Genomic DNA, 18385 nt, shown 5'->3' with positions numbered 1-18385 from the left:
CATCTTGGCCAAAGTGAAACCTGCAGTGATGGACAGTATTGGTGTTCTGGGAGGGAGAGAACAAAGTGATTAAGTAAGCCAAGATGAGAACACACAGGCAATATTCTGGGAACAAAGGGTAGACTGGTATGATTAGGGTACAAAGCAAGAGTTTGGGGAGAGGGAGACTATAAAAATAGAATGAAAGAAATGTGGGTTGGGACTGGAGAACTTTGGACTCTATTTTGCAAGTGAGATATCGTTGAACATTTTTGAGGAGAGTTACTGGATGAAATGTAAAAAATGATTGAAAAGCCAGGATTGTGCATTAATTTGTTTATATGAATACTACCATGGTGTTGGGATTAGATCACAGGTGTTGGGATTAGATCACAGATTTGGGGATTAGAATTTGGGGTATTAGAATGGACAATAGGTTTATGAAGGAAAGTGGGAAGAGGCAAGATGATTTTGCCCTTTCAAGTCCAGGTGACTGGAAGCCTGTTAATACCAGTCAGCTAAGCAGAAGTTTTGGGCTGGAATAAGTTTGGTTTGGGACATACTGTTGACATACCAAAACTGATGTGACATATCCTATTTCCTGATTCTTCCTTGGATTGTCTAAGAGGTACTAACATGACTAACATATTGGAACAAGCTCTTGGGGATAAAGTACCACAGATACCATTTAGGTATGACGCATTATGCTCTTCTGGTTAGTAACTGGGGAGTTGATCTAGAAGACTGGCTATTCAAGGGTTCAAATCATCTTCATTGCATAATGTTGACCAAGAATCCCCAGGATATCTCTTAACCCAAGTACACATTCTAGACAATGTTGATGTTCTCAAAACAGGGTTAAACATGCTAAACAGCAAAATGAAAAGTAGCCCTTATCCTGAAAGAAAGTCAATTTAACATTCTACCAAATTACAAAATGAATTATTTTGTTTTGTTTCAGATACCTGGCCAGAAACTATTGTATGAAATTTAACCAAAGAAGGGTGTTATGTAGATCTGCAGTGGAGGATAATGGATGTTTTGAGTTGTCTTTTACTAGAATCCAGCTTAAGAACTCAGGTTCTGAAGCCAGCCCGCAGGTTAGAATACAATTTCACTACCAGCTTAGTGGTGATTTTGGACAAGTTACACATCTCTTTGCTTCAAATTCTTTACCTTTAAAACAGGCACACCTCATTCATTAATTCCACAACCATGACTGAAGCCTCCCAGCTGCCAGGCACTGTACTAGACAGACGGCGTTGAGGACCACTTTGGGGAGCTAATATTCTAATGTAGGAAGGCATTTAGTTTCAGATACTCGTTTGAGTGGAACCCTGTAGTGTAAGAGTAAAATGGAATAACTCCTGCAAAAGCATTTAGTACAGTAACTCGCAAAGGAAAATCCTGAATAAAGGCGAGCTATTAAGATTTGCTCCCCACCACCACCAAAAATAGGTAAACTGTGAATAAAAGCAAGTTATTATCTTAAGATTTTCTCGCCTAGAAGATTTTTGGTATGAGGAGGTTCTAATCTTCTTCCCTGGGGTAAGTACCACAGTAAATACCTTTATGATCCATGCTTCCTCTCAGGACATGTTCGGGGCGGGCGGGAGGCTCTCTCTTGCTAGAAAAGTCCTCCCCAAAAAGCCCCTTAAGTGAGTTGCCACGGCTGGGGTGTTGCAGGGTAAGGGTTTAATTGGGACGGTGAGCTAATATTCACAAAGGGAACTTCGCCGCCCCACATGGGCAGGGAGCAACAAACCCTAGCTCTCTCGCGCTTCCCCAAAAGCAAGGCAGTAAAAGAGTTACCCCACCCGCTGCCGCCGGGAGCCCAAGACCGCCACCCAGACGACAATGGCGCCGGCAAGGGCGGGGCCGCGTTTGCCTGGGATGTGGGAGGGAGGGAGGAGGAGGAGGACTCGCCCCCTGCCGCTCTCAGAGGTCATGTGACACGCCCCACCCGGCCCTGCAGACCAGCCCCAGCTGAGAGGGCTTTGAGAAGGGGCGGGGGAGCGGATGAAGAGGTGGGACTGGCGACCGCGGAAGTGACGAAGGGGCGTAATTCGCTACGTGCAGCGACGTGGCGGCGAGGCCGGCGCCGGGCGGCGGAAGTGGCTCCCGCGCTGGGACTTGAGTGTTTGTGTTTTGGTTCGCGACGGAGTCGGCGGCTGGCCTGAGGGGAGGAGGCAGAGGAGGGAGGAGGAGGAAGAATTAGTCGGAACTCGAGCGCCGGCGGCGGCGAAGGAGGAGAAAGGAAAGAGGAAGGCGGAGCGGAGAGAGGCGGAGACGGAGCCGGACGGGGGCGGCACCACGGCACGATCCCCGCACGGTCCAGTCTAAGGGGAGCGGCCTGAGGAGGAGACGCGCCGCCGCCGTCTAAGCCACAGCCACAGCCTCAGCGTCTTCTCGGGCTACGCCTGGGACCTGCTGCCGGGAGTCTTCAGCTCTGCGAGTCCGCGTGCTGCGGTCTCAGGTAACCAAACTGTCCCTCCCCTGCCTAGAGCCAGCCGGGACCCCAGGTTATACACTGTTCTGTCTGTCCGCGGCCCTGCCGGCTCTGAGTCCCCCGCCCATTCTGCCTTACCCGGCGCCAGTGCCCAGGACCAGAGCTATCAAGCCGGCGTTTCGTCCTGCCGGCCCTGGTGATTCATTCCTCAAAGAGCTCTGGGGATCGGGATTTGCGGACTGGCTGAGGGAGCGACGGGTGTCACCCTTTTCCCTTCTCAAGATGGCGCCGTGAAAGAGTGCTGGAGGCCGCGGTTCCGTCTGGCCCCTGTCCTGGCAGTCCTGGAGGGGGTGGTCCCAGCCGACGCCAGGCTAGGTCCGGGGAAGCAGGGTGGGAAAGATGGCCAGGGGGCCTGGCGGGTCCTCCTTGTTCAGGCCATCCAGAGTTTGGTACCAGTTACTCAGGTGCTCTCCAGGGAGGAACTGGGGCCTACAGCAGGTGTGAATTTGGGGAACTCCGCCAGCCTTCGACTTCCAAAGACCGGTAGTGGAGGGAGGAGGAGGAGGCTCGTCGACATAGTCTGCCTAGGGACTGTCTCATCTATGAAAGGTGATGAACCGCAGCCTTTAAGAACTCAAGACAACTAGGCCGCCGAACACGCACAGTGGGTAGAGAGAGACCTTGTTAACCCTGTCCTGCTGTCCTCTTCCCTTAGAAGCTGGTTACCCTCCTGAGACTTCCAGACTGTAACTCTGAACGTCATAATTCACAAATTGGGTTTTTTGTCAGTGTCAAATCAGTTGCCTTTCGCATAACTAGTTAGGAAAAAAAACACCTGTACAACACTATGAGAATTCAGGAGAGCTCAGAAACTTTATTTTTAACGTAAAATTGGGGTAATATGAGTTTATAGGGTTGCTGTAAGCAAACTTCATGGAATAGTGGTTGGCACATAATAAGTGTGTGGTAAATGTTACTGCTGTTATTAATACTATTTTCGTTAAAGAGCACCTAGAGACCTTTATAGACTACCACTTATTCTCAAAAGATTTAAAAAGCATTTTATGCAAAATTTTCGTTTTGCAAAATAAAAATTTCAGTAGTGGATACAAATGAATGCACATGATTTTTAACCTTAATGTTATGCTAACTGTATCTTTATAATTAAATTTATTTTCTGCTAGAGAGTGTTGGAGGGAGTTAACAGTCCAACAGTTTTAACCCCTAAAAGGCAAAGCTAAAATCATAATTTTTTATGGGAATCATGTTTTCCCTGAAATTTGGACCATGGAAATTTGGAGCCTGTTGCCCTTGACAAATATTTCAATTTGCTGTTTTGGAGGTAGTGAGACAACGGGGAAGTGTTTCAATTGGTATTGAAATACCTGAAGGTGTGTTGGTGCGTGTTCAGTCTGCATGATGTTCTGTTGATATTTGGTCATTATTTCATCAAAGGGCCACTTTAATTGCCAATTTTTAATCCCTTTTATGTGTTGACCCCTGTATTAGAGATTTTTTTTTTTTAACATATATTCTGTCATCTAATTCTCCAGCAATTTAAGTTAGGTATTTTGGAAATGGAGACTTTGGTATAGCCAGCCAAGATTAGATCCCAAATCTGGTATGTTTTTTTTTGGGGGGGGGTGTCAATGTGAGGATTGGAACATTTTTTTATTACAGAAAAAATTTTAAATATACAGAAGTAGGGAGAATAGTAAGATGAACCCATCACCTGCTTTAAATTATTTTATGGCCAGTCATGTTTTATTTACATCCCTACTGTTTGGAAGCAACTCAGACATATCATTTCATGTGTAAATAGTTCAGTATGCATTACCAAAAGAATTCTGCAAAGCTGCTGTTTAAATAAGTCAGTGGTGATTTTGTCTCAAATGTAAGGTCTCTTGGATATTTATTAATGAATTTACTGTCCAAAGGGATTCTTATGTAAACTCATTTCATGGGGAAGGCAAATTTCTTATATGAGGTACCTAAATGAAATATAACAGTGATTTTAAGGAGGGAATCGTCAGGTTTAATGAGCACATGATCAGATTTTAGCTAAAGATGGGAGAAAACCATTGTGATTTGTGAGTAGATTGGAAGAGTCCTATAATGTTCCCTCATTCCTTTGAGATTGAAAATTAGCATTAGATGATAAAGAGAAGTTGCCATTTAGGCTAGGTTTTTCTAGATGTGTTTAATAGAAAATAGTGACGTAGTTAATTATTAGGCCCAAAACTACGGAAAAGTATAAGTAAATAAGACACTAATAAGCTTACCACATAGAGAACCCCACTGTTAACACTCCATGTATAATGTACTTGAGCACATGATGAAACAATTTTAAGTCTTTTAACCACTAGACACACAAATCTAAGAGCCTTAAACTACTTGTTGCTCCAGAATTACCATTAGTTAAACAAAAAAATGTACAGTTTAACAGGGGCCTTCACATAATAATAGTCAACATTTAGGGGTGCCTGGGTGGCTCAGTCGTTAAGTGTCTGCCTTCAGCTTGGGTCATGATTCCAGGATCATCATGATCCCAGGGTGCTGGGATCGAGCCCTACGTCAGGCTCCCTGCTCCGTGGGGAGCCTTTTCTACCTCTCCCACTCCCCCTGCTTGTGTTCCCTTTCTCGCTGTGTCTCTCTCTGTCAAATAAATAAAATCTCTAAAAAACTAATAGCCAACATTTATTGAGTACTTAGTGTGTTCCAGGATCTTTTGTAAGAACTTTCCATTTATGAAATTCATTTTCCCCAAAACTATTTTAATCCAGCTACTCTGGCTCCGGAACCTAAACTCGAGTCAGTTCTCAGGTTGACTAGGTTTGAAACGCAGCTCTGTTGTGGCTCTGTCACAGTAACTGTGTGACCTCAGTCAAGTTACTTAACCTCTCTGTGCCTGTTTCCTCATTTTTAAGGATTGTAGTATCTATAGGATTGTTGAGTGACTATGTTAACTACCTGGCACAAAGTTCAAGTCTTTAATAAAGATTAGCTTTAAAATTTTTTTAAAACTCTGAAAATTACAATATCTGTTTCTTTACAGGTTTCTCTACATCCAGAAAGAAAAAAATTGACACCTTGCATCCTGGAAGTTCATTTAAGAGACTGAATTTAGGGACTTCTTTCAAATTTGGACATGGCTAATCGAGGAGCAACAAGACCCAACGGGCCAAATACTGGAAATAAAATATGCCAGTTCAAACTAGTACTTCTTGGAGAGTCTGCTGTTGGCAAATCAAGCCTAGTGCTTCGTTTTGTGAAGGGCCAATTTCATGAATTTCAAGAGAGTACCATAGGGGGTGAGAATTTCTTTTTTCCCTTCATTTAATTGAATTATACAGTGGCAAAAATTTTGCAGTTTCAGTTGTTTGATGATGAATACCTAAATAGGTTGCACAGTGAAGAAAACTGTTCAGCAGACTTCAAGCTTTAAAACTTACCTTGATTTTTGTTTAGATAGTATCTTCCTACATTTTGATTTCCTGGTTATCCCCAAGACGGTCGTGTAAAAGCTGGAATACAGATGCAAGCATGAACAGAGTCAGTGTCCCAAGTATTTAGATGTGATCTGATATCTGTTCCTTGATAATGATAAGAGGCTTCTTCAAATTAATACATGTTTTAGCTCAATTATACGGCCTTTAGAATGAGTAATGAAAATAGTAAAAGTAAATAATAAAAGTTAACTTTAAAATTCTAATTCTAAATAACTGGACTCTTTGTAAATTACACTGATTAGTAAAATTAATTAAATTTTATTAAACTTGTTTAAGAATGCTCCTAGGGTGAAGGAAGAGAGAAAGTCAATGATCAATGAAGAGCGACATAAGAGGGAAATGGGACCTGGAGAGAAAGATGAAAGAGGGGTTAAGAGGTAGAGTAAGTACTGAATAGAGTGGTTGTGGTAGAGATGAAATGAGGGGAAGGTAAGAGGCAGGACAGAGGTGACAACTAATAGTGCAGTGTTATGGACATAAGACAGGAAATTTGATAATTGAATTTAATCAAAGAAATTCACAACTATATAGCAGTGGGGCAAAACAGGCACTTCAGGGGCCTCAGTTTCATCTGTCAAATGAGGCTTTTGAATTGGGTAATACCAGAGGAAACAGCTTTAAGATCACAGTATTTTGCAAGGGGTGTGTAATTAAGCAGTACTGTATTTTTAAAGGTATACATAAATGTAGTTTAACCTCATACATAAAAAAGTCAAACTTTTGTAATACGTAAGACTGATACACGTAGCAACCTCAGATCTTTTAGAAGTGTAACTTTATGTCGTGCATTTAGTGTATGTTCTCAAGTACACTTGAGAATCTTATTCATAGTTCAGACCCTTCCATTAAAATAGTTTGTTAAACAGTAGTACCTCCTGGCTTTTCCCTGCATATAGGAAATAAACTACATAGGTGGTATTTCCACTTTAATATACTCAGAAGTATAGTGGTGATTGTCAACCTCTTTTATTTGTATATCTATCAAGGTTCACAGTGTTACACTGTTTTAGTGGGGTTTTTTTGAAAATATATTGAGAGAGCGTGCGCGCTTGGTGGTGGGGGTGGGTAGGGGCAGAGGGAGAAGGAGCAAATCCTCAAGCAGATTCCCCACTGAGTATGGAGCCCATCATGGGGCCTATCACGGGGCTCAATGCCAGGACCCTGAGATCATGACCTGGTCCATGGTATGGAGTTTTTGAGTTAGAAATCTAATGAACAATATGTTATATGTTCTTTGTGGTTTCTTTGTTAATACATACGTCTGGTTTACCGCAAGGTAATCTTCTCAGGTGGTTGTCAGTGGCAGCATTTCCCAAAGTACATATGCATTTGAGGCTGTAAATACTTGGGCCAGATAGACTTGATATATGCCACCCTCCCCCTTCTCACAGTACATACTAAAATAACAAAAACACTGATATACCATAGTACAGAACTTAATTCCTGGGAAACTGCAGGAACCTCAGAAGCTTAAGACTAGAATCTTTTTTATTTTTATTTATTTTTTTTAATGGTGCTATTATCTGGGTGATCGTATATTTTTTTTATTTTTTATTTTTTTGGATGTTGTCATCCAAATGTATTTTTTCTTAATGACATTTCAAGCAGGGCATTTATAAGAAATATTTAACCCTGTATCAAGTCATAAATATACATATTTTCTGATACGTGTGTATGCATATATATAATCTTGTGTCCATTCAATACAAATTAGATTATTTACATTTCATTAATGAACTTTTCAAGTTTTTTGTTCCTCCATGTTAAGCTTTCTTAATATTTTCTACTTGTACAGATCAAATCTTGCTTTTAAAACCAACTTTAAAAGGAACTTATATCCAGATTTGTGTCAGTGGTTGTTGGACACTTTTAACTACCTTGACTATGTAGTAATATCTTTAGGAGGTATGAGTACCATTATGATTACAGCTATGAGCACTGGTTTTTGTTTTTGTTTTGAGACATTATTGACATAAAACATTGTGTAAGGTTAAGGTGTAAGAGTGATTTAATGTTTTTATAGTGAGTACTGTTCTTTTATGCTCTTTGCTAACAGCTCTTCACTCTTAGGAACTATAGTAGTAATCTATTTAAGCACTTAAGGATTTCAAGGTTTGAGCTATTTAATGATGAATACCACAGGCCTGTAACTTGTAAGAAATATGTATTTTTGTTTTGGCTGATGTGTGATAAGACTTACCTAACAAATGAACCTGGCCAAATGTTTTGCATTTTATATGTGCTTTAGTTTTTGATTGTTTATATCTAACAATCATTATGGTCTGAAGAGCTCAACTAAAATTTTCATCTGCTTGTGTTTTAATGTGGGAATCATATGCTGTACTCTTGAATTTGTGTATATTCTAGAACCTTACATTCATCAGGAATATCAGGATAGTTTATGTGTTCCTTCCTAAACATGGTAGCTTGATTTAAGAATCCATGTTGTCTCACAATATCCTATACAATTGCCCCTTGACCCTGTAACACTCAACAATGAGGTTAGGTAGTTAGATGGTGGGTTTAGCACTTTGGGGAGTTCTAGCTTATTTGTAGGGATTTAAAGTCTGCATGACATTTTATGTTCTTATTGAGACAAGCCCAGAAGGTTAGCAAGGAATATTAAGGCTCAGGTGGTTGTCTTTCTCCTGCTGTCTCATCTGGAGGCTTAGTATTGCCTCAGTAAATATTTGTTGGATGGGGCTGGCCGTCTTTCACTTAACACCTTGAGTAAAGACTTTAAAGAATTCAAGTGAGTTAACTCTTGTAAAAAAAAAACAGTATTTGTTTTTAAACACATTTAAGTACTATTTACAAACAAGTAGATCTTCAGTGTAAGTCAGAGCAACATTAGAGTATGCAGTGAAATAAGATGCAGTCATTCAACTCTTTTTTTCTTTTGAAAGATGAATGTTTTATACCTCAGTTTAATTTTGTATGCACTGATCATCAAAGGAATGTCAGACATATGGTTTAGGTTATAGAACTATACATGAGAACATTAACAGCATTCTTGCAGGTACTGTAATTTTTGAGCTTTGGTTTAGAGCAGTGGTTCTCAGACTGTTCCCTGTTCAGGAGCATCTGCATTACCTAGGAATTTGTTAAAAATGCAAATTCCTATATCCTATATTCAATCAAAACACTGAAGTGGAACCAATAATCTTAAATTTTAACAAGTCTTCCAGGTGATTCTGATATATGCTGAAGTTTGAGAACCACTGCTTTTTGTGTTCTGAGTAGTCAATATTACTTTTACACTAAGGTTCTTGGAATAATTGCTTTTTTTTTTTAACTGTAGTTTGGGTAGGATTTCTAAAAATATGTGGTTTATCCAACTGCTCCAGTTTGAAGATTACAAGTATTTTGTCCTAGTTACATCATATATTCTTTATATGTGTTTGTATGGAAACCCCTTCCCACAAATCTATTAACCTGTTAGGCCCTTTAAGAGAATATGGCCCCTTCTCTGTCCCATCGAGGTTACTCTGCCTTGTCTCTGCTAAGGAACTTAGAGTATCTGTAGTTTTCAGTTATCTCTACCAATGCTGTTCCCCCTTAGTGACACAAGTAATCAAGGACTGATTATGTTAGAGAAACAAGTGCCTTTTTTAATTTTAGTTCCAGCACATAGCACATACCAGCTGCATGATCTTAGGCAACTCATACTCAGCTTTATTTTCCTCTTACAGAAATGGAAATAATGGTACCTAACTTGAAAAGTTTTTGGTGAGGATTAAATGAAAGTACATGTAAGTTTCTTGGCTACAGTGCCTAGCATAGAGTAAAATGCTTATTAAATGTTAGCTGCTACCACTACCATCACCACCATTACTTTTTGCTGAGTCATTTTTGTCACTGTTCTATTGTCACAGCATGGCATTTATTTTGGAATCATGACTATTCCATCTAGTGCCTGGCATTTGATTTTGGATTTGACAATGTTAAAAAAAACTTCATGTTTAGATTTTCTTTTATTGGAAGATAAACCTTCTCATTAAAAATTATAGGAACAAATAAAAATTTTTTAAAGATTTTATTTATTTGTCAAAGAGAGCACATGAACACAAGCAGGGAGAACAGCAGGCAGAGGGGGAGAAGCAGGCTCCCTGTTGAGCAAGGAGCCCAATGTGGGACTCCATCCCAGGACTCTGGAATCATGACCTGAGCCGAAGGCAGGTGCTTAACCAAAGATTTTAAAACCTTATAAGCAAATACTTACACTAAATTTGAGCCTTCCATAAATGAAGTTTTTGCAGATTCATTCAAGTAGATAGTATGAGCATTTACAACTAAGTTTTTTAAAATTCTACATGGTAAATTCTTAACTAATTTTCTCCCTCCATTTATTGGTTTTCACAGAAGTGGTTAGTCATGTATATTACATTAAATTCATGCCACCCACAGGAACTGAGTTATTTGTGGAAGTTTTCTCAGAGGGAGAAATTACACTGTTAAATAGAATACTAAATGTATTCGGATATTAAACTTGCTTCCTAAACTGAGAAAGAAAAGCCAGCCAGAAAATTTGAATCTGAATAAGTCATGTTCTTCCTGTAGTAGTAAGGTTTCTACTGTTGCCCTTCATTTGTTTGCCTTCAGAAAGACCAGTCTGTATATAGATGATCCCCAGTTTACAGTGGTTCTGCTTAAGATTTTTCAACTTCATGATGGTATGAAAGCAATACAGACACTAGAATCTATACTTTGAATTTTGATTTTCTCCCAGGCTGGCAATATTCAATACAATACTCTTGGGATGCTTGGCAGTAGCAGTGACTCCGAGCTTCCAGTCAGCCACGTGATCACAGGGTAAATAACTGAAACACAACTATTCTGTACCGGTAACAGCCATTTCATTTTTCATATTTAGTACAGTATTCAAGAAATTACATGAGCTTTTCTGTTCAACACTTTATTATAAAATAGTCTTTGTGTTAGATGATTTTGCCCAACTGTAGGTTAACATAAATGTTCTGAGCACATTTAAACTAAGGTAGGTTAGGTGTATTTTTTTTTATTTTTTTTTTTAGATTTTATTTATTTATCAGAGAGAGACAGAGGCAGGCAGAGGGAGAAGCAGGCTCCTTGCTCAGCAAGGAGCCCAGTGTGGGACTCGATCCCAGGACCCTGGGGTCATGACCTGAGCCGAAGGCAGACGCTTAACCAACTGAGCTACCAGGCATCCCCGTTAGGTGTATTTTTGACTTTTACTAAATTTTCAACTTGACGATGGGTTTATTGGGAATAACCCCATCATGAATCAAGGAAGATCTGTAATTGTAATCTGTGCATTTATTGCCTTTATCTTTTTTCATGTACACATTGCTCTCAATTAAAAGTGCTCTTTTTTTTTTAACAGCACGTGCAAGCAAGGGGGTGGTGCAGAGGGAGAGGGAGAGAATCTTAATCTTAAGCAGGGAGCCCCATGTGGGACTCCATCTCACAACCCAGAAATCAAGAGTTAGATGCTTGACTGACTAAGCTACCCAGGCGCCCCTCAATTAAAAATACTTTTCAGAGAGAACAGAAGACCTACAGATAGACCATTAGCATATGTTTTTTGATTGATGAGGAAAATGGTGCTTGAAATGTTCATTGTTCTTTGTAATACAGTGAGAATTAAAATTTGTGGAACTTAAGCATTGGTTTCAAGTGGAAGAATATCGTTATGCATAATACTCTTTCCTTCTAGAAAGTGTGTATTCAGTTACTATTTGAGATAGATTGTATTACTCTGAGCAGTTGGTAGAGATTTGCTACTTTATATCAGTTTGTACCAGTTACGCCCTAAAAAGTGAATTTTTAATAGTCTAAACATCAATTATTCTCCAGTATCCTAGTTTAAAATGTTATACATGACTACTTAAATATTGCTTGTAATTAGGAGTCTTGTTTCTAATCCTGGCACCCTTCTTTGTTTTTTCTTTTTAAAAAAATTTTTAAGTATTTATTTACCTGACAGAGAGAGCTAGAGCAGGAACATAGGCAAGGGGAGTGGGAGAGGGAGAAATAGGCTTCCCTTGGAGCAGGGAGCCCAACATTGGGCTCCATCCTGGGAGCCTGGGGTCATGACCCAAGCCAAAGGCAGACGCCTAACGACTGAGCCACCCAGGTGCCCTGTGGCACCCTTTTTTGAACACTTATGTGAGCCCTGTTTGTAAAATGAGAGGATTGAACTAGATAAGGGTTCTTCTAGAGCTAACTTACTTTTTTTTAATTTTTTTTGAAGATTTTATTTATTTATTTGACAGAGACACAGCGAAAGAGGGAACACAAGCAGGGGGAGTGGGAGAGGGAGAAGCAGGCTCCCCGTGGAGCAGGGAGCCCGGTGCGGGGCTTGATCCCAGCACCCTGGGATCATGACCTGAGCTGAAGGCAGATGCTTAATGACTGAGCCACCCAGGCGCCCCTAGAGCTAACTTTCTTTTAAACTGTGTACTCTCCTTCACATTAAACAATACAGTCAATACAATTTAATCTTTTTCTCTTAAAATTTATGTCATAATTTGGGATTTTGGACATCAGTTTTTGTCCTGTCTTCCTTAATTCATTGATTGTCCTCTGGTGCTGCTGAAGTGTTCAAAGCTGTTTGGTAGAATGATTTTTGCCAGTTATCTCTAACTATAGTGAACAGCCTCTATTGATTGACTAATTTGCTGCTTTTATTCTGTCACATACTGGGAAGTAAGATTGTGAAACGTCTTTAAATCAATTTACTCAACAAATTTACCAAGCTCCTAACACTGTGCTAAGTACTAGAAGTCAAAGATGACCTTATGGTTTAGGATGGGAGACAGATTGAGTACACATAAGATATGAAAAATGGTATTACATACCATTATTTAAATTAAGCCTAAGTTTCCAATTGGTCTTCCTGTTTTATTTATTATATATATCCCAAAAGAGGACATATATGTGTATATAAAGAAAGTGTGTTCTCAGTTACATACTGAAAAATTCTGTAAGTTTTCATAAGCTTTGATGCTTGGACTTTATGACATCTGTTTGGCTGCATTCATTCTGTTTTTGCTACCTTTCTGTTGTTGACTCTGTTCTGAATATTTTAAGGTTTGTGGATAATTATCCTTTTGTAGACACCAGGGACCCATAAACGATATTTGATTTGGGTGGTGATTGGGTGTGGTGCGGTGGGAAGCTTTTTTAAAATTTGCTTTTAATAGAGTAAGAATTCTGACTTGATAAAAATATAGGAAGTTTTGTTGTTGAAAAATGTTTCTTTCCCTCTTTTGTGTCTTACACCATAATAATCTGATGTTAGTGATATGCAATTTTATGGTGCATGCTGAATTTATTAGATAACGTATTTTGGAGTCATCATAAAGAGCTTTTTATTACAGGCCTCTTGGTGGAGGAGAATAAGAATGTGGAAGAGTGAGAAAAGCAATAGGAGTTAATTTCAGAGGTTTTGGGATTTTGATCATTGGCTATCTTGATATAAATATGAATTCTAGCAAACAAATTATTAAATTCCTCAAGATGAGAGTGAGTGCTACTGAAGTTGCCTATTGGATTTTGGAAATAAGGAATTATGCTTCGTGTTTTACTACTTTTATAGAACAGAATATTTGAAGCAAGTGTTGATGAACAGCATTCACCCTCTTTTCAAGGTAATATATAGATGTGGAAGAGTAGAAGCAGATAAGGAACTAGTTATCCTTGGTTTCCATCGTTGAAGATAGCAGGTGCTTTTGGACTCAGAAGAGGATAATCTGTTGATATGGGACTCAAGTCACTATATAATTATTGGGCTAAACCTTTAGCATTTCTCAGCATTTTTACAAGTTTCATATGGACCTTACCATGGCTATATGATATTACACTGAAAACTCTCCCTGCTATATTCTCCTACCCCACTCAGTTCTTTTCCCCAGAGACAATGTTATATATCCTTGGGAGGTTACTGTTACTTTAAATCTATATATTCTCTCCCCTGTGGAATTTGAAATATCAGGGCCACTATAATGTATCATTTTTTTACTTTAGTACTGTTCCAGTTATTTACTGCTCAGAAACAAATGACCGCGAAACTTCATGATTTAGAGCGATACCATTTTATCCTCTCATGGCTCTGGGAGTTGAGTGGGCTTTGTAGGTGGTTTTGTGATCTCTCATGGGTTGCTGTCAGTGCTGGGGCTAGAATCATCTCAACTGCTGCTGGCTATTGGTTGGGGCCTCAGCCAGAACACCTACATGTGGTCCTTGCCACCTGGCTTGGGTTTCCTCACAGCATGATGGCTGGGTTCAAGAATGAGTGTCCCAAAAAGTACCAGGTAAAGCTGGGTAACCTTTCATGACCTAGCCCAAGCAGTCAGGTAGATAGCATCAATTATGTTCTAGTCACAGGCTCACACAGATTCAAAGGAGTGTAGGTGTCATGAAAGAAGAATGTGGTATAGGAATCTTTTTTTTTTTTAAAGATTTTATTTATTTATTTGACAGAGACAGCGAGAGCAGGAACACAAGCGGAGGGAGTGGGAGAAGGAGAAAGCAGGCTTCCCTCTGAGCAGGGAGCCTGATGTGGGACTCGATCCCAGGACCCTGGGATCATGACCTGAGCCGAAGGCAGATGCTTAACGACTGAGCCACCCAGGCGCCCTGGTATAGGAATCTTGTTAAGCCATCTTGGAAAACAAAATCTGTCAGAGATCTATCCATATCATTTTAGGAAGGGCATCTTCATTTTTCTTGGCTGTCATGGTATTTCATTGCATGGATCATATCGATGTATATTTAAATTGGTTCTTTAGTTTTGAATTTGCACATTGTTTTATATTTTTGGCTGTTAACCGTAGTGCAGTGAATAATTCATAGTCACTTCTCATATATCCCAAGTATTTCTATTGTATAAATTTCTAGAGGTTGATTGTCTTTGTCAGAGGTTATATACATTTGTAATTCTGGCAAAATTTTCCAGACAGCCCTTCAACAACAGTGTACAGAATGCCTATTACTCTACTTTACTATCTCAAGGGACTTTAGATTTTACCATTCTGCCTTTTTTATTGTACTTTTTCTGTTATGAGTGAGATTAAAAATCTTATATTTTTAGTCCATTGTGTTTCATTTCTCTGTTAACTATAACTTCATTCTGTGAATTCATTTGTAATAATCATGCTATTATATTCCATTTCATTTATTAATGGTAATTTTTTCAATATTTCTTATGTTCGTTTTTATTTTAGTAACTGGTAATCTCACATTCTTTAACTGTACTCTTACTGTTGGACATTTAATGTTTGCATTTTTGTTTGCTGTTTTAGGTAATTATCTAATAGTGGATATTTTCTTAGAATTTTTTTCCACTCTGGACATAAATTCTGTAAGATCAATTTCTAGATGTAGTTATTAAGCCAAAAATAATTTTATCGAATGATGGTAGGATCAAAAGGATTCCAGTCTTTTCATCACTTTTTTCCTCCCTTGGAGATACTTCCAGTGTCTTCAGGCATTGCTTGGCTTAAATAATTATATTCTAGGATTATAGGTTTCCTGTAAGTGTTACTCTGGGAGTTAAAGTCTTCCTTGTCTCTTATCCCTTCTCTCTCTCTCTCTCTCTCTCTTTTTTTAAGAATCTATTTATTTGAGAGAGAGAGAACAAGCAGGGGAGCAGCAGGCAGAGGGCAAGGGAGAAGCAGGCCTCCGGCTGAGCGGGGAGCCTGACATGGGGCTTGATCCCAGGACCCTGAGATCATGACCTGAGCTGAAGACAGATGCTTAACCAACTGAGCCACCCAGGTGCCCCTCTTCTCCCTTCTTTAACTTGTCCTTTTCCATTCCTATGTTGTAAAATTCTCAGATATTAACACTTTTAAGCTGACTTAGTGGATCGGTTTATTGCTAAACATTAAAGAGTCATTTTCAAGGCCGGTAATGCTTTAAAGATCTGGGAGGTTCTGTCTAGGAAGCATTAAGTGCTAGATTCTTAAACCCAGCTGAGAAGGTAAGGTGTATCACTAAAGAGAAGGGGCGAGGGGACAGGCTTTCCCCTTTTCGAATAAGCATTTTCATTTTCTTCAGGTAAATAATCCAGAGGTGGGATTACTGGATCGTGTATTACTATTTTTAATATTTTTAAATTTTGTTTAATGTTTTCTGTAGTGTCTGTACCAGTTTACATTCCCACCAACAGTGCACTAGGGTTGCCCTTTCCCCACATCCTCGCCAACACTTGTTATTTCTTGTTTCTCAACTAGCCATTCTGACTTGTGAGGTGATACCTCATTGTGGTTTGGAATTGCATTTCCTTGATGAATAGTGATGTCCAGCATTTTCATGTGTCCGTTAGCCATCTGTATGTCTTCTTGGGAAAAACATATTTAGGTCCTCTGTCCCATTTTTTAATCGGATTGTTTGGGTGTTGAGTTGTAGGAGTTCTTCATGTATTTCGGATATTAACCGCTCATTGGATATATCATTTGCAAATATTTTCCCCCATTCAGCAGGTTGCCGTTTCATTTTGTTGATGATTTCCTTTGCAGTACAAAAGCTTTTTTATTTGATGTAGTCTGACTTGTTTATTTTTGCTCCCTCTAGAGTTTGACTTGTCTGCACCTAATTTCCAGCAATTTGTCAATTACAGCTCAGGTTTTTGTACCTGAGCTGGTTTCCTCAGTCTTCTGATCTGTGTCCTTACTGTATCCACCTTTCTGTCCAATTTTAGGACAAGTAGATTGCCCTGTGACCTCACTTTTCTTACAGATCTGAGAAGAGTTATCGATTTTTCAGTTTGTTCCATCTTTTTACGTGTTAGGGTAGGGTGGTGACTTCTAATCTCCATACATGCAGAATCAGAAACCAGAAGTCACCTTTTCCTTGCATATTATGAGAATTTAATAAAGTACTATTTAAACTATTTAATAAAATATCTATTTTCCACAGATTAAATGTCTAAGTTAATTTTATTAACTTTTTCTCAGTTTTTGTTCTTTGGAGATCATCTAATAACTGATACTATTTAATAACTTCTAACAACCTCTCCCCTTTCTCCCATCTCTTCGCCTTTCCTCTTTGTAATGTGTTCATTCTGCTTCCAATTTATTATTCGATGCATCCTTGTTATATAAATCCAGTCTATTGAGTAAAGATTTTAAAAGGTTTGGGCCCTTGGTGGGGCAAGCACAGGTTCTTAGCCTTAAGTTTCAAATCCTGGTTTTATCAGTTCATTCTAGGGTGTTTAGGTTTGGGGCACAAACTTAATACTAACTAAACTCAAACTCTTCAAGGCTAATTTTAAAAGAATGTGCATTAGTTTAGTATCAGAAATAGTAGTATAATGTTCAACAGTTGAGGTGTGACTAGTTTATGTCCTGGTTAGTGGATTCCATTAGGATAGTCAGGTGTCCTTTAATATTTTCCAAGATTGCAGTTCACTTGGCAACAGTTACCTTTAGATGTTGCTAAGTGATTTCTGTTGTAAAATATAATATAAAATTTACAATTTAAGCATCTTTTAAGGGTACAGTTCTGTGGCGTTAAGTACATGAACCTTGTGCAGCCATCAGCACTCCCTGTCTTCAGAACTTTTTCATTTTCCCCAACTGAAGCTCTACTTATTTAAAAAATAGCCATTCTTCCCCACCCCTGCCCATAGCAAATACCATTCTACTTTACATCTATGAATTTCACTGCTCTAGAATCTCCTATAAGGGAAATTATACTGTGTATCTTTTTTTTTACTGTGTATCTTTTTTGTGATTGGCTTATTTCACTTAGCATGTCATCAAGGTTCATCCACATTCTAATGTGTCAAAATTTCCTTTTTAAGGAAGAATAATGTTCTATCACATGTATAATACCACATTTTGCTTATCTTTTTTTTTTTCCACATTTTGCTTATCTTTCATTGATACTTCATTGTGGATTCTTAGGTTTCTTCCACCTCCTGGCTCTTGTAATGCTGCTCTGAACATTCTTTTGGGTGTATATCAGAAGTGGAATTGCTGTGTCATCTGGTGATTCTGTTTAATATTTTTCAAGAATCTCTACCATTTTCCATAGCAGTACATAATTTTATATTCCCATCAGTGCACAAGGGTTCCAATTTCTCCATATCCTTGCCAACTCTTGATTTCTGTTGTTTTGTTAATAGCTGTCCTAATGGGTGTGAAGTGGTATATCATTGTGGTATTTTCATTTTCCCACAGATGAGTGATGTTAAACATCTTTGCTTCTTGCTCATTTGTATGTCTTCTTTGGACAGATGTCTATTTTTCATGTTGCTGAGTTGTAGGATTTCTTTATATATTCTGGATATCAATCTCTTATCAGGTGCTCATTAATTTTGGGGCACCTGGGTGGCTCAGTCGTTAAGCATCTGCCTTCGGCTCAGGTCATGATCCCAGGGTCCTGGGATTGAGCCCCATGTCGGGCTCCCTGCTCAGCTGGGAAGTCTGCTTCTCCCTCTCCCACTCCCCCTGCTTGTGTT

At 39.1% G+C, this 18385-nt stretch overlaps 1 protein-coding gene across 1 annotated transcript in view; it reads left to right on the top strand.

The window, feature by feature from the left end:
* The first annotated feature begins 2067 nt into the window (after positions 1 to 2067).
* The window catches only part of RAB5A (RAB5A, member RAS oncogene family), a 29743-nt gene continuing 13425 nt past the window's right edge, over positions 2068 to 18385 (top strand). The window contains exons 1-2 of the mRNA XM_027583247.1: positions 2068 to 2455; positions 5484 to 5739. Coding sequence (XP_027439048.1) covers positions 5577 to 5739 — 163 coding nt within the window. The 5' untranslated portion in view covers positions 2068 to 2455; positions 5484 to 5576. The remainder of the gene's footprint in view (positions 2456 to 5483; positions 5740 to 18385) is intronic.

The sequence above is a fragment of the Zalophus californianus genome, chromosome 1, assembly GCF_009762305.2.
Source record: "Zalophus californianus isolate mZalCal1 chromosome 1, mZalCal1.pri.v2, whole genome shotgun sequence".
NCBI classification, from domain to species: Eukaryota; Metazoa; Chordata; class Mammalia; order Carnivora; family Otariidae; genus Zalophus; species Zalophus californianus.
The sequence above is the reverse complement of the archived record's forward strand: the minus strand, read 5'-3'. Positions and strand labels throughout refer to the sequence as shown.